This window comes from Sander lucioperca, chromosome 20 (assembly GCF_008315115.2).
Source record: "Sander lucioperca isolate FBNREF2018 chromosome 20, SLUC_FBN_1.2, whole genome shotgun sequence".
Lineage (NCBI taxonomy): Eukaryota > Metazoa > Chordata > Actinopteri > Perciformes > Percidae > Sander > Sander lucioperca.
In genome coordinates this window covers 24474612-24488537 of record NC_050192.1, presented here as the reverse complement: position 1 = coordinate 24488537, position 13926 = coordinate 24474612, and the positions used below count along the sequence as shown (strand labels likewise).

The 13926-nt window shown below is 40.4% G+C and overlaps 1 protein-coding gene and 1 long non-coding RNA gene across 3 annotated transcripts in view; one reads left to right on the top strand and one right to left on the bottom strand.

The window, feature by feature from the left end:
• The window catches only part of LOC116054561, a 110904-nt gene that overhangs the window by 56641 nt on the left and 40337 nt on the right, over nucleotides 1-13926 (bottom strand). The gene's annotated exons all lie outside the window — the stretch shown is intronic.
• The window catches only part of LOC116054560 (chemokine-like protein TAFA-2), a 70741-nt gene that overhangs the window by 43725 nt on the left and 13090 nt on the right, over nucleotides 1-13926 (top strand). The window contains exon 3 of one of the 2 annotated variants that reach the window (XM_031306161.2): nucleotides 12084-12236. In XM_031306161.2, the coding sequence (XP_031162021.1) occupies nucleotides 12084-12236 (153 nt within the window). Of the gene's footprint in view, nucleotides 1-12080; nucleotides 12237-13926 lie in introns of both variants that reach the window. The other variant, XM_031306160.2, reaches the window with a different exon arrangement.

The window sequence follows — 13926 nt, the reverse complement described above, 5'->3', positions numbered from 1 at the left end:
TCACTCAGCTCTGTAGGACTAAGTGGACTCGCCGAGACTTCTTTGATTTGCTCATAGTGTGAAGCCTCAGCTCTCCATCCAAAACAGAGTGCCCTAATGCACCAATGCAAGGAGAGACGCAGGACACACGCACAGACGAGTGCTGCCACAGTGGCTTCCACTTGTCATATGAGGTGTTTGGAAAAGGAATTTCTCACCATGCGGCATCACAGATAAAATGGCACAGTAGTAAATGGGGGAGTAATTGGATCGAAGCAGCTATTTTGAAGGTACGAGTCAAACTCATCTCCCCCTGTCTCATTAAAAGTGTTGGTGAGTCGTCACTCGTAAACCCAGGGAGATCAATTATGGCAACTCAGCAACATTACAAGTAGAGGCCAACCCACATGTTTCATCACTGGGTGCCCCACTGACAATACACTGCCTCAGGTAATTGGTGGTGCACAAGCAGCGCTGCTTCCGGACAGGATGTCTATTTGTGAGCATGACAGAAATCACGCATTCCTCTCTTCTCTTTGTCGACCAATTAGATGAGAGTGCGGCGCTTTGATGTGCGTGCCTTTGATTGGCAGCGACCCCCACTCAAGGCGCTCATCATTTCAGCAGGAAGTGGATCAGAATAATCTTGCGCACATTCAATTTCTCTCTGATAGCCACTGCAGCCCATCTGATTTCCCTTGTGTGTTATTTCTGTTGCTGTAAACCTGTTATCAATCAAGCGATGAAATGAACCAAGAACACGTCCAAAGTAGAGAAAATGTATTTCTTCCCCGAGAACACAACAAGAAGAAAACTAAGCCCCCCTCTCTGACAAGCAGGGGAAATTTAGTTCATTTCAGTAAGCGGACAAGTTGATGTTCTAATGCACATATGAGCTTTCACTTCTTTAAATAACCGGTTTGTGCCAGCAAAGACGGGATCATATATTTGCACATATCAAACATGTTTTTTTGCTCTCTGACAGTTTAGGAAATTCAGTTTTATTTTCCTCTCTAATATGTAAAAAAAGAGAGTTTGCTTTGCACTCTCCTGTCAGACAGTGATCATTTGCTACTGTGGGTGTTTACAACACAAACTTAAAAAGTGTCAGTGGTCATTCTGTTTGCCTTTGTGCTTGTCCTTTATTGACCAGAAGACAGGCAGATTAGAGAGAGAGAGGAGTCAGACAGGACTCGGTGCCAGGCTGGCTTGGCTCATAAGTTGTGGGGACACCCGATTTATTTTCATTAGCATCTATTGTAATCGATCCATGCTTATGTGCTTGTACATGAAACCTTCCAAATTCAACTTGTTCTTCCTTTCCTTGTTTCTTCCTACTCTTTTAAAGAAAAAAGGGAGGCTTTTTTTAAAATCACATTTCCTACTTATTGGATACATTTGATGTATTATGGGATTTTGAGAATTAGACGTTTTGCACCTTTTAGGGCACAAAAATGCATGGCATCTTGACAGGATGTGCGGGTATTGATTGAAAGTAAAACAATTCATGCTTTATTACCTTCCAGAGGTATTTAGTTTAAGGTACATTAAGCTCAAAATTAAAAACTTTACTTAAATAATAATTGGGTTGATTCTACTTATATTTATTTTTTTTACAGTAAATCTACAAAAACTATGATGATCCCTTACCGTATGACAGTAGAAATAAGAAAGGAATGGTGACAGTAAAAGTTTTTAAATGAACATGCAAAACAATAATCTTCTTTGCAGCAGTTGTGTCTCTCTGAGCTTCAGCATACGTGCAGCAGTTTGGCATGAACAGGAAGTGTCGTCAGTACAGACAGCTGAATGATCTCAGCAGCCAAGGCATACAGCTACAGTAAGGTGCAAGCGATAGAAATTGTTAATGTTGGACTCAGAGGCTGTGGCCATTTCCTAGAGGCAGGGGCAGACCCAGTGCATGCCGAACTTAACATATTTGTTAATTTATTTTTTGCCAGCACTATTTGACCGTGTCATGTCATGACATTTGAAGGCATAACTTGAATAGGGTTAGAAATGTGTGGGTATTTTCTTTTTCTAATTCCCTTAATTGTTATTAATCTCCCTACCACTCACATTGATCTTGCAAAGATTAGCTTGGCTGTCTACACACTTCCCAGGCCAATAGTGTTGTTAGTGGGTTTGTTGAAAGAAAAGGAGTAAAATGCAAAGACTAAAAACGTTGAAGAAATGAATGCAACAAAAAGACCCTGACCCAGTCAACAGGTCGCTGAGCCTATATTTGACATGTCAATTTGTAACCAATATGCGAGAGTAGACCCTCAGTTAAGTAGGTGACATTAGCTTACATGAACTCGCAGTTCAATGGGAAGAAATTGTCTTGGATTGTTAGCCCTTACTCCACAGTGCTGTGAAGTAAAATCTGTCTACCACACATACATTCTGGGATAGGAGAAAAAAACAGATAAAACGCCAGATAAAAATATTAAATGAAATTAACTGTTCACACAATACAGTAACGTGAGCTATTTAAATTAGCTGGATACATGGTTAAACATAATTTGCTCTTTCCTGTGCATCGCTGTGTGTACTTCGCCCACAGCAATCCCGATCAATCAGTCCCAAAACGTCCCAGTCAGATAGTAAATGCCGTAAACACATTCTTTATAAATCTTTACAATAATTCCCTGAAAAAAACAAGCAGGCCTGCCTTGTTGCATGATTCAAATTTTCTTCAAAACTTGTCATCTTTAGCGTGTAGCTTGCTAGCTCGAAGATTTTTGTTTCAAGTAGCAAAGGGATTTTGAGAACAGCAACACACAGAGAGCGGAAGCAGAGTGACAAAGCCTGACATCCGGCATGTCAGGCTTTATCCTGGAAACATAGGCGCCGATACCGAGCACCCACTGAGCACCCACGTGTGCCAGACTGCCAGTAGGCTACATACATTTTAAAAATAAACATTGCAGTTGGTGCTAAGTGGAGCGTCTGTCATAGTGTGATTGGTTATGTCGCTGTCAGTCCCCTGCTCCATATCCTATCCACCAATCACAGCGTCTCTCGGATGAAAATGCCTCTTTAGTGACCCCGCTCCATCCCCCCACTATACAGTGCGTGTATGAGCGTTCGATAGCATAGTGGCGGTCCGCCCATGGATGAATTAAGAGAACTGGATACAGTGTTCGGCGGGAAGCCCGGTACGTTCCAATGAGAGTGCTCAAAACATGGATGTATTAAGGTCCGCCACGGTAAAATTTCCAGCGCCACGGTATCAGAAATAGGGCAGACGCACAGGGTTTCCGCTAAGTACACCGCGCACTACCGCTCCTTCAGCTGTTTATGAAAAGTCATAAACTCGTAGCGCCGTCTGCTCTACTGAACTCAAGCGAACTGTAGGGTGAGCAGCGCAACTGGAACAGTGACAGGACGTCATCACTCGCGAAGTTATGGCAACCAAATAAACAACAGGGCGAGTACTACTTCACTCAATAAGTGATAAACAGCGACAAAAGCCGTGAAATGAAATCCGCACTCACGCCCGTGAAATATGACAGCTACAGTTTATTGGAAAATAGCATTGTGGACACTGAAGTTGATGAATTTACTGTTTATCAGACCCCAGATGAGACAAGAACCTAATGGACTACTTTTTTTTTTTAAACGGCGTGTGCCCGTGAGCACCCACAGAGGAAAACATAAATCGGCGCCTATGCCTGGAAATGTACTTCTTTTGATCCAGACATATGTAAAAGTCTACTTAACATCATCATCAGAAGAATGGGAGGGATACATCTCCATCTGGCGTTAAGATTGCATGCTAGCAGCAAACTACATATAACAGCACAACTGTACATACCAACACTTTGTGTTTGTTTTATGTGTTTCATAATGACACTTGAGTTCATGATTTTAATGATTTTTTATTTGTATTTTTGGGTTTACATGACAGACAGTTGAATTCCTGAATAAAAATAATAAATCATTTTGGTGCAGAATTTTGAAATTCATGTCCCGTCCCCCCTCCCAAATTATATCCATTCTCATCTGGTCACCCTAATTAGCGCTCAGGTGGTATTAGTGTAGTGTCAGTTTGCAGTACAGTAGAGGTGCTTCCCTTACAGTTGTAAATGTTGCGTGACGCATGACCTCCATGTCTGACTTACTGTACAGTAGGTCTTGGGTTATATGCATCAAAGTTTGTTGCTTGCTCTGCACCTTAGACTTTCTGCACTTTGTAATAAAAATGACTTATATGATGCATAAGAAGCATCTTGCCAAGAAAGAAAAACACTGCTTGCACCCCTGAGAGAGCAGTAACTAACAGCCAGAGACACTACAGGAGCCCAAAGTTAAACATTACAATAAATCCACATGCTCAGTATTTTACATTGAGTTTGGCTCCCTGAATCAGATTTGTAATTGTGGCTGAAAGACGGATCCTCATCTGTCACTCTTCTAACCTGCTAGCAACAAAGTAACAAATAGTTTGAGGGGAAAATCTGTTCATTTCCATTAACATAATTACACACCTCGTTATGTAGGTTTGTACAGAGGGAATTGCACTCAGTGAGATCATTTCTCTATATGAGAGCTGGTATTTTTGGCAGCAAACAGTCAGCAATGATTAAACTATGATTCACAACAGCTTCATGAATGATACAAAGTATGCATCATTTGCGGTTTCTCCTCTGTCTCCAGAGACCAACATATAAAAGCTTCTCAAGCAGAGTAATTTCAGAGAGAAATGGTCCATCACTACTACTTGCTGAAAGCAACTTTGGTTCAAAGGATTCATGCTGTCTGCTAGTCAGCATCAAGTGTTGGTACTTCATGTTAGTTCTCAGGATCTGATCCAAATTTGATTCCAAGCAGCTTTTGGGGTTTACCTCAACTTATACAATATATTATCATTTTACAAAAGGGACAGACTTACTCTGCTGGTTGCCTGGCAACCTCACAGTGACGTGTCATATCACACTGAATTTTTTGTAAGGTATAAACACATGAGATATAACGTGTTAATTGGTGAGCTTCAGAGGTGCTGGGAGGTGGATTTTGATACCAGGAGAGCGGTTTCCCCCTCTTTCCAGTCTTTATGCTAAGCTAAGCTAACTGACTGACTGTAGCTTCATATTTAAAGCGAGTGGGAGTGGTACCGATCTTCTCATTTAGCTCTCTGCCAGAGAGCCAAAAGGCGGATTTCACAAAATGTCGACTATTGCTTTAAATTTAAACGGCTTAATTTTTTCTGCAAATTCAATTTCAATGTAGTCACTGCACAGTTAATAGACTTTAGACTGTATTGTCCCCAAGGGGAAATTCATTTCCACAGCACTGTACACATCAGACAACAGTGCATACAGTAAACAATATACAATGACAGACAACAGTACACACTCAGGCCTGTTCAGGAAAAAGGCAAAGTACCAGCTAAGCGTATTGTGTCTTCTCTTACAGTACTGCAAAAGTTAGTTATGACATTTTCAGCTCTGAAACAAAAATTAAGATCCAGCCTTAGCAATGCAACAAGCAAACAGCACGGAGAGAGTGAGAGTTATCACCAAAACAAAAAACAGCTGATTTCTTAAAGCTAGATGCAAATCCTCCTTACTGCACAAGTAATCAAAACATCACATAAGCTGTGTGCCCTTCAGTGGAATATGGTGACAACGGGTTGGCGTGCAAAACACATGACAACCCAGTGGTTTCCCACTGGAAATCACCTTTTTCTGTTAGTGACCAATTTAGCTAGCTTGCTAACTTACAATTAGCTGCTAGCTCAAAGAGCTACTGCGGCTAACTAGCGATAGCATTTCTCTGGCTGACTGACGTATTAGGTGTTAGTTTAACACGTGCCTGCAACCTGAGAGCCTTGCCCTGCCTGATGCAAGTTGGACATCAGGATGTTTGAATACTTTGCGGACAGGAGGATCCAAAATGTCTTTTTTTTTTAATCAGGAGTGATGCCTCAGTTTTTTTCTGTTCTTCATGTTTTATAATATCTTGTAATATATGTACCACTTAGCACCTTGTCAAGAAATCACTAGCATTGATGTACACCCTGTCAACAAACAGCAGATATACCTTAGCCATACTTCCTAATTGTCTATTTTAATGGAGGCCAAACAGGTAGATAATGGCCGAAACCTTATTATAGTGATTAGCCTTTTAAAAGACAACGTAATTGTTTATGGACGGAGTCTCACATGAACTCACAAAAGTAAAAGTTGAGACTATTTGTCTGAGATAGTTAACGGTAATAATGTGTCATATTGGACATTTTTCTGTGCAGCTATAATGCACTAAGGGCAATTTATGCTTTCGTTAAATTATCATGTAATTACTATAACCATGCTATTACAGTAATAGTTGGGTCTGAGACTGGGCTATGCATGGCCATTAAGACCCTGGGAGATTGTGTCAGTTGGCTTTTACTACATTAAATCAGTAGACCTGTCAAGTAAGCACTTACTTTGCACTCACTAAGTTCTATGCTCCGATTAGCCGTGAAAAGGTAGCATTATATTTTCAAACCGGTTTCTCCTTTTGGTAAGAGGATTTATGCTTCGCCTCACTGGATGTGGGTTTCTGAAAGCTCACACGTGTGATGCAAACAGTGCCTCTTCATTTTTCCAACACAGTCTGTTGAGTGTCATCAAATCAGACCTAACTCAGTGAAACTTTTTACAGAAGGATAAGTTGAGTTGCAGTTGCAAGATATTTACTATACATCTGTCGTCCTGTTATCTCCAGCAGGTTTGAGCTAGAATGTAGACAATTATGCTCTTTTTATACCCATGACTTCAATGCTTGCATCAGCAAAGGACTAGTGTCTCTCAGTTTGTGTGATACAAAAGCACATGAGCAAATAGCACTGAAAACAATGGGATGTGCACAAAATGAAACAATAATTAAAAGAGACATTTTTCTTTTTCTTTTGTGTCCTTATTTTCTGTAAGTGCCTCTTTACTGTACAACATTTTATTTCCTTTATCTGCAAAGCAATGTAACAAGCCTGAGGGCTGTTGTTTGGAACTGGCAGCATTAAATTCTCTTGAAATGCAAATTCCCTTTTTCCTTTTTACTCATAAACTGTACAATCACGTGAAAACAAAACTGTAGCAAATCATCCGTTAGGGTCAGGTCTGATTTTCATACGTCCATGATGCACATTTTTGTTTCCTTTTGTTAAATATTTATTCTGAAAATGTGGATGTGATCTTTTTTTCCCCCCACATGATCCTATTTTAGAATATCAATTAAAAAGGATGGTAACAGCATTAGAAAGTTTGAAAGATGATACGTAGTATCTTTACCCCCCCATTATACTTTGTGCTATTATTTCCCAAAACAACAAGACAGTCATTCCAGTAGTGTCAAAATTGCAATTGAAAAAACATTCCCTGAACCACTTCTCTTGAACTGCTACCCCTGGTTTTATTTTTCTGGCTGAAGAACAAATAACTTAAACCTTTATACTACATCAAAATGGCTTCTCAGGAGGCACTGGTCTGCAGTTTAGAGCTGCTTAAGAGGGAAATAAGTTAACAGTAGATAAAAGACAAAAAAATTTTTTTCCAGACAAAAGCAAAACACAATCTCAGAAGATTGAAAAAAATGAGCAGAAATAGAGTAGAAAATGTGATAATGACAAGAATTGTGTGAAGGAAACTTAATTGGAAGTAGAGGATTAGTTGTTTGACTTTTTTGTGGAAAGTTTTAGCTGAGGCAAGGTTAGTGTTTGGTTTGGATAATTAAGTGCTTTGATGTTTAGCAGATATAATGTGTATCATGTTCGCCATCTTAGTTTTTAAACCAAAGTGTTGGCCAATTGAAATTTCGACCTGATGATGACAAGTCAGGGGATGGACTAAGTGTGTTATGTGTGGAGAAAATTTTATGGTAATCCATCAAATACTTTAGACATTTCACTCAAAACCACAAATGTGTCACTAAAGGAAAAGTCAGAATGATTCATTATCTGGGAACCATTAATGTCTTTACTAAATGTAGCCAAATGGCAATCCATGTGAGAGTTAAGAAATTTCGGTCTGAACCAAAGTGGTGGACCGACTGACCCAGATTGCCTTCGAATAGAAGGTCGCCATCCACAGAGTGACATTGAAAGCATGACTAAAATAATCTGTCAGACAAAAGCAAAACCATATAAAAAAAATTGTGAAATGAGCACAAATTGTGACGTGTAGATTATGTGAGATGGACAAGAATTATGTGACTGTTACTTGATTTACAGCTGAAGAAATATGAAACAAGCATTTGTTAGTTTCAGAAAGCGGTTCAGTTAAGGCAACTAAAATAATAAAAAACAAAAAGGTTATTGTTTAGTTTAGAGAATTAAAACTAACTTTGGTTTTAGTCCAGGCCACATGAAAAAGTGTCCAAAACCTGTAGTCACAAGTTGCACAATTAGACAGGCTCAGCTGAGTTAAAAGTACAGTAAACGTCCCACACAATTTCTAGTAAGTAAATACTATGTCCTTCTCCCGAAACATGTCTCTAATTTTTCATGCATGGATAAATTTATTTATTTTTGGCATTTTGACTTTTCGGGATAGCGGCATTGGAGATGCAGACAGGAAATATGGAGACGGGAACAATATGCAACATGAATCCTGTTTTGCAATTTCATGGCATCATGCTTGTATTTTGAAACTGTGAAAGACAACAATCTACAAAACCCAAATGCAGCAGCAGCAGTAGCATGTCCAGGGCCAGAGGGACCCTCTCTGTCTCTCTGTCTCAGCGGCAGCACAGCAGGTTTAAAGCCGGTTTGCAGGACAGACTGATTCCCGAGTGAAATGCTTTTCTCTGTATCTGCTGGCAGGGGGAGCCGAGTAAGAATCCAAGTAAAACTCCAAATCCAGTCAGAAAAACCACAGCCTCTCAGTGTGAAGCGTGTCCTTTAGAGAGAGATACTGGCAGCACTTCTCTTACATCTGAAGCAGCTCGGCTTGCTGTGTGCTTGTCTTTCATATCTTCTCTTGTTCGGGCCAGAGCATGAGTAAGCATCCCGCTACTTCCGGGCAACTACCTGCATTATTTTTTGATATATGAGGACAGACAAGGAGTGTGTGTGGGGGGGGTTGGTTGTTAGAGCAGACATGCTATCAAAAGTAGAGTGCATAATAAAAGCACAACTTTCCTTTCCTGTCTCTATGTCTTTTTGCTTTTTAAAAAATGGATTCTGTCCTTTTCTACCTGCTGTTCAATTGTGTATTCCAGCAGCAGCCATCAGTGAAATGTTTGATGCTATGCAATCACAGACTGTCGGTAAGCCAAACAGTGTAGTGGAATATAAGATTCCCACTGAATGCAGTGTTTTTCGAAATTCTAAACATAAAAAGGTAACAGGTAAATCTCTGAGGTATAGTGTTGTTCAACAGTTGCACAACATATTTGTCAGATTTAATATAATTCCCTCTCAGCAGAGCAGCTGACTCCATCACTGTTAGTCTCAGTAGTTGCTTGTTACAGCAGCTAGAGCTGTCCATCGACATAACATGCCGAAGTGAAAACGGAATTAACTGGGTTTGGTTGAGCCGCGACAGTACAGACAGTTAGGACCAGTTTCACGCAGTCATTTCAGATTTACTGTTTACTGCTGCAGCGAGTATCTCAGCAGAAGGACACCTCAAGAAAATGTCACATGCAATTAAAAGAGAATGGAGCAGCTCAGGCTCTAAATAATTCAGACAATGGAGCGTGATCTGGAAATTGGCTCCAAATACTGCAGCGCTGCACTTTCCCCCATCACATATCTGATTTTTCTTAAGGCTGCTGCCTGTTGTGGTAAATCTGGAACGTTATCAGTTCCAATCATTACCATCCCATACTTCAGATATTTATTTAAAATGTACTTTTTCCATCAAATACACTGAGCATGATCAAAATACTGTTCCTTACGATGTTTGCAATGCCAGGTCCTGATTGGTTACCTCCACTACACTGCTTAAAGCTGCTGCTGCTAGTACTACAAACCCCAATTCCAATGAAGTTGGGACATCGTGTAAAATGTAAATAAAAACAGAATACAATGAATTGCAAATCCTTTCCAACCTATATTAAATTGAACATACTACAAAGACAAGATATTATCATTTTGAATTTGATGCCTGCAACACGTTCCAAAAAAGCTGGGACAGGGGCAACAAAAGACTGGGAAAGTTGAGGAATGCTCAAAAAACACCTGTTTGGAACATTGCACAGGTGAACTGGTTAATTTGTCATGACTGGGTCTAAAAGGAGCATCCCCAAAAGGCTCAGTCGTTTACAAGCAAGGATGGTTCACCACTTTGAGAACAACTGCGTGGGAAAATAGTCCAACAGTTAGAGAACAGTTTCATTTAGGGATTTCATCAGCTACAGTCCACAATATCATCAAAAGATTCAGAGAATCTGGAGAAATCTCTGCACGTAAGCGGCAAGGCCGAAAACCAACGTTGAATGCCCGTGACCTTTGATCCCTCAGGCGGCACTGCATTAAAAACAGACATCATTATGTAAAGGATATTACCACGTGGGCATCTACATCTACAAGTGCAAGTTAAAACTCTACCATGCAAAGCCAAAGCCATATATCAACAACACCCAGGAACGCCGCCGGCTTCACTGGACCCGAGCTCATCTGAGATGGACTGCTGTGGTCTGACGAGTCCACATTTCAAATTGTTTTTGGAAATCATGGACGACATGTCCTCCGGGCCAAAGAGGAAAAGGCATCTGTGATGCTATGGGGGTGTGTTAGGGCCCATAACATAACTTGCATATCTGTGAAGGCACCATTAATGCTGAAAGGTACATACAGGTTTTGGAGCAACATATGCTGCCATCCAAGCAACGTCTTTTTCAAGGATGTCCCTGCTTATTTCAGCAAGACAATGCCAAGCCACATTCTGCATGTGTTACAACAGCGTGGCTTCGTTGTAAAAGAGTGCGGGTACTAGACTGGCCTGCCTGCAGTCCAGATCTGTCTCCCATTGAAAATGTGTGGTGCATTATGAAGCGCAAAATATGACAACGGAGACCCCGGACTGTTGAGAAACTGAAGTCGCACATCAAGCAAGAATGGGAAAGAATTCCACCTACGATGCTTTAACAATTAGTGTCCCAAACGCTTATTGAGTGTTGTTAAAAGAAAAGGTGATGCAACACAGTGGTAAACATGCAAAAACAAAAGTCATATTTCCATTCAGTGTTTCTTATCAAAAATGTATTGGGTGCATTTTCTTCCTTCCTGCTTTTGCTGGCCCATTGCTTTGTTTGTTGGGTGTTACCCCCATCAATTTGCGATGGCGATCGGCAAGTATGTGTACAGTAGCACTACGGAGCAATGTTTTTATGAGGGCATGATTGCGAGTTATAAAAAACTCCACAGGGTATCTTTAAGACTTCACATTTATGATAGAAAACCTGGGTTACAAATTCAGAGTGTGGGGTTTTAAAAAAAAATGGGCATTTACCAGTTAGGGACGGTATAATGAATGATGCTATGGAGTTGCATTATGGGAAATTTAGGTTTCAGTGTTTTTGGAGGTATACTTTTTGAGAGGTTTAAATACGGATAAAAGTAAGATTCTGAGTAAAACGCTAAACACTTTTATAGGGTCACTCCACTGATCTTACACTCAGTCTACCAGGCACGGTGAGTGCCACTCAGTCTGTGAAAACAGTTGTATAATGTCTCTTGAGGAGCTTTGTCAAGTGAAAAAATAACACTGATGTCATCAGAGCTATCTTGGCCTCCGCTCGGAGAGTACAAATTTGTAACAGAGAGGGCTACCCAGTGGAGGTGTATGAATAAAAAACTAGCATTCACCCTCAAAAACGTTAAGTCACTCAAAAAAAAAAAATACTTTCAAAAGAATAAAGCACATAAAGACAGGAAAATTGAACCCTCTGTAATAAAAGGCCCCTTTTAAGAAAATTGGTAGTCTGCTCGCCCTGGTAATTCTTTCATTATTGAGACTGATGAGGCGGATGCAGAACAGACAATAGAGACCCAAGAGAGAGATTCTTATGGGACTCAATCCAAGGCCAACAGTGTGTAGACGTAAGTATTGCACCACCGCTGGACTGAATCCTTGCTGATTATTCCATCTTTCCTGTTGTTTCTCCAGCAGCGCATCATGTCCGAACAGGCACCTGCGAGGTGGTGGCGTTGCATCGCTGCTGCAACAAGAACAAAATCGAGGAGCGGTCGCAAACTGTGAAGTGCTCCTGCTTTCCTGGGCAAGTGGCCGGCACCACCAGAGCCGCCCCGTCATGTGTAGATGGTATGCTCCGGCTGAATATTTCATGGGCTATCTTCTTTTTTCTGTTCTTTTTCTGCTGATGCTCCTTTCCACAAACCTTGAGGATTAGTTTTGCTGAGATCATCGATAAGTGTTTCGGCACACACTAACTCACTTAGGTGTAATTTCTTCTCGGAGATGTTGTCAGGGGTTTTAGCAGATTACATCATCATGGGAACATTAGGTATTTACATACACATTAAATTACGCTTGAACAAATACTAATAAGGAAAAAGTGATTTTTATTTCCGCACTACACACACAAATATCTTTTTATGCAATATGAGGAAGGGATTGGTGACAACTGCATATGATAATTACGCCCTTTCAATTTAAAACCTTCATATGGTGTGGATTTCTAATGAATCTGTTGATTATTTTTTTATAATTAATTGTTTGGTCTTCAAAATGTCAGAAGGATTAAAGTGTTCACTGCTCACCTGGCTTAAAGGCTCAGCTAGGTGCAATTAAAGGTGGTACAAAAGAAGAAGAACTTGCACACACTACAGTCTGCACAGTCCAGATTAAACTACATTCACGTTTTTTGCCAGAGAACCAGAGCACCTAGGTGTATACACATTCCAGTAATATGCCCCAGTGCAAAACATTTGTGTATCCCCGACACAAGATCATGCTCAAGGGTACTGTAGTTCCATTTCGTGGGACATTTAATGCAAAACTACATAAAGGATGATGCTATTATAAACCCCAAGTAAATCCTAACAGAGGTTCAAGTGGGTTAGGTTCTCAAAACAATTGATCCAAAACATTTCTAGAACTTTACTTTTAGTCCAGGTTTCCTCTGTGCAGCTTAACATGCCCTGAAATCTGAGCAAAGAGACAGGATGTGGATAATGACTTAGCACAGGATAATGAAGCTGTTTTCACGGAACTGTTCACCAAGTCTCTTTTTCGGGGAACAGGAGGTCGTTCCCACATATTAACAAATAATATTTATTCTACAGTAAATTATATAAATTCAAGCCTTTACTGTAGTTTGGTATAATTTACCCTTGAAAGGTTTCATTAGCCTAATATTTTAAAATGTATAAGAATGTGTTTAATACTGTACAGTACTAATATAACTAGTTGTTTGAACTAGAGTATGAGCAGCAGCAAGTAGTACTATGTTGGTAGCCTATAAGAAATACTCCAGCAGTGGCAAAAGCAGCAGTGCAAGTACTTCCATTTTTGGTTATCCTGTCTGATTCATTGACATATTAGAGTGACTGACGTAACCCTTGTGATTATATTTGACTGTATGCACCCACCCAGTCAATACTGTCTGCTGAATCTGGCGGCCTTACTAAAAGGCTCCTAAGGGCTTTTCTTTTTAATCACCTATGAATGAATGTGAAGCTGCCCACTGCCTGACTGTAAAGTCAATGGCCCACAGGGTCTCTTAGCATGCTAATTTGTCAGACCCCCGACTCAGCTCAAGTGGCTGCTTCACTTTGGTCTGAAAAGCGCAGGTTTCTGGCTAAACTCTGGACCCAATCGTGTTTGACCTATTCCTTGACATTTTAGTATTGACATTTTCTGCAAATTAGAGCTGTGAGCCACTGGCCTCAGTTTAAAGCTCCACGGTGATCTCAGGAAAAAATGTTCAGCACTTAACCTTTTAATTATTCTTTCTTCTACAACCAGGGATTACCTTTAGCTGGTCTTTATA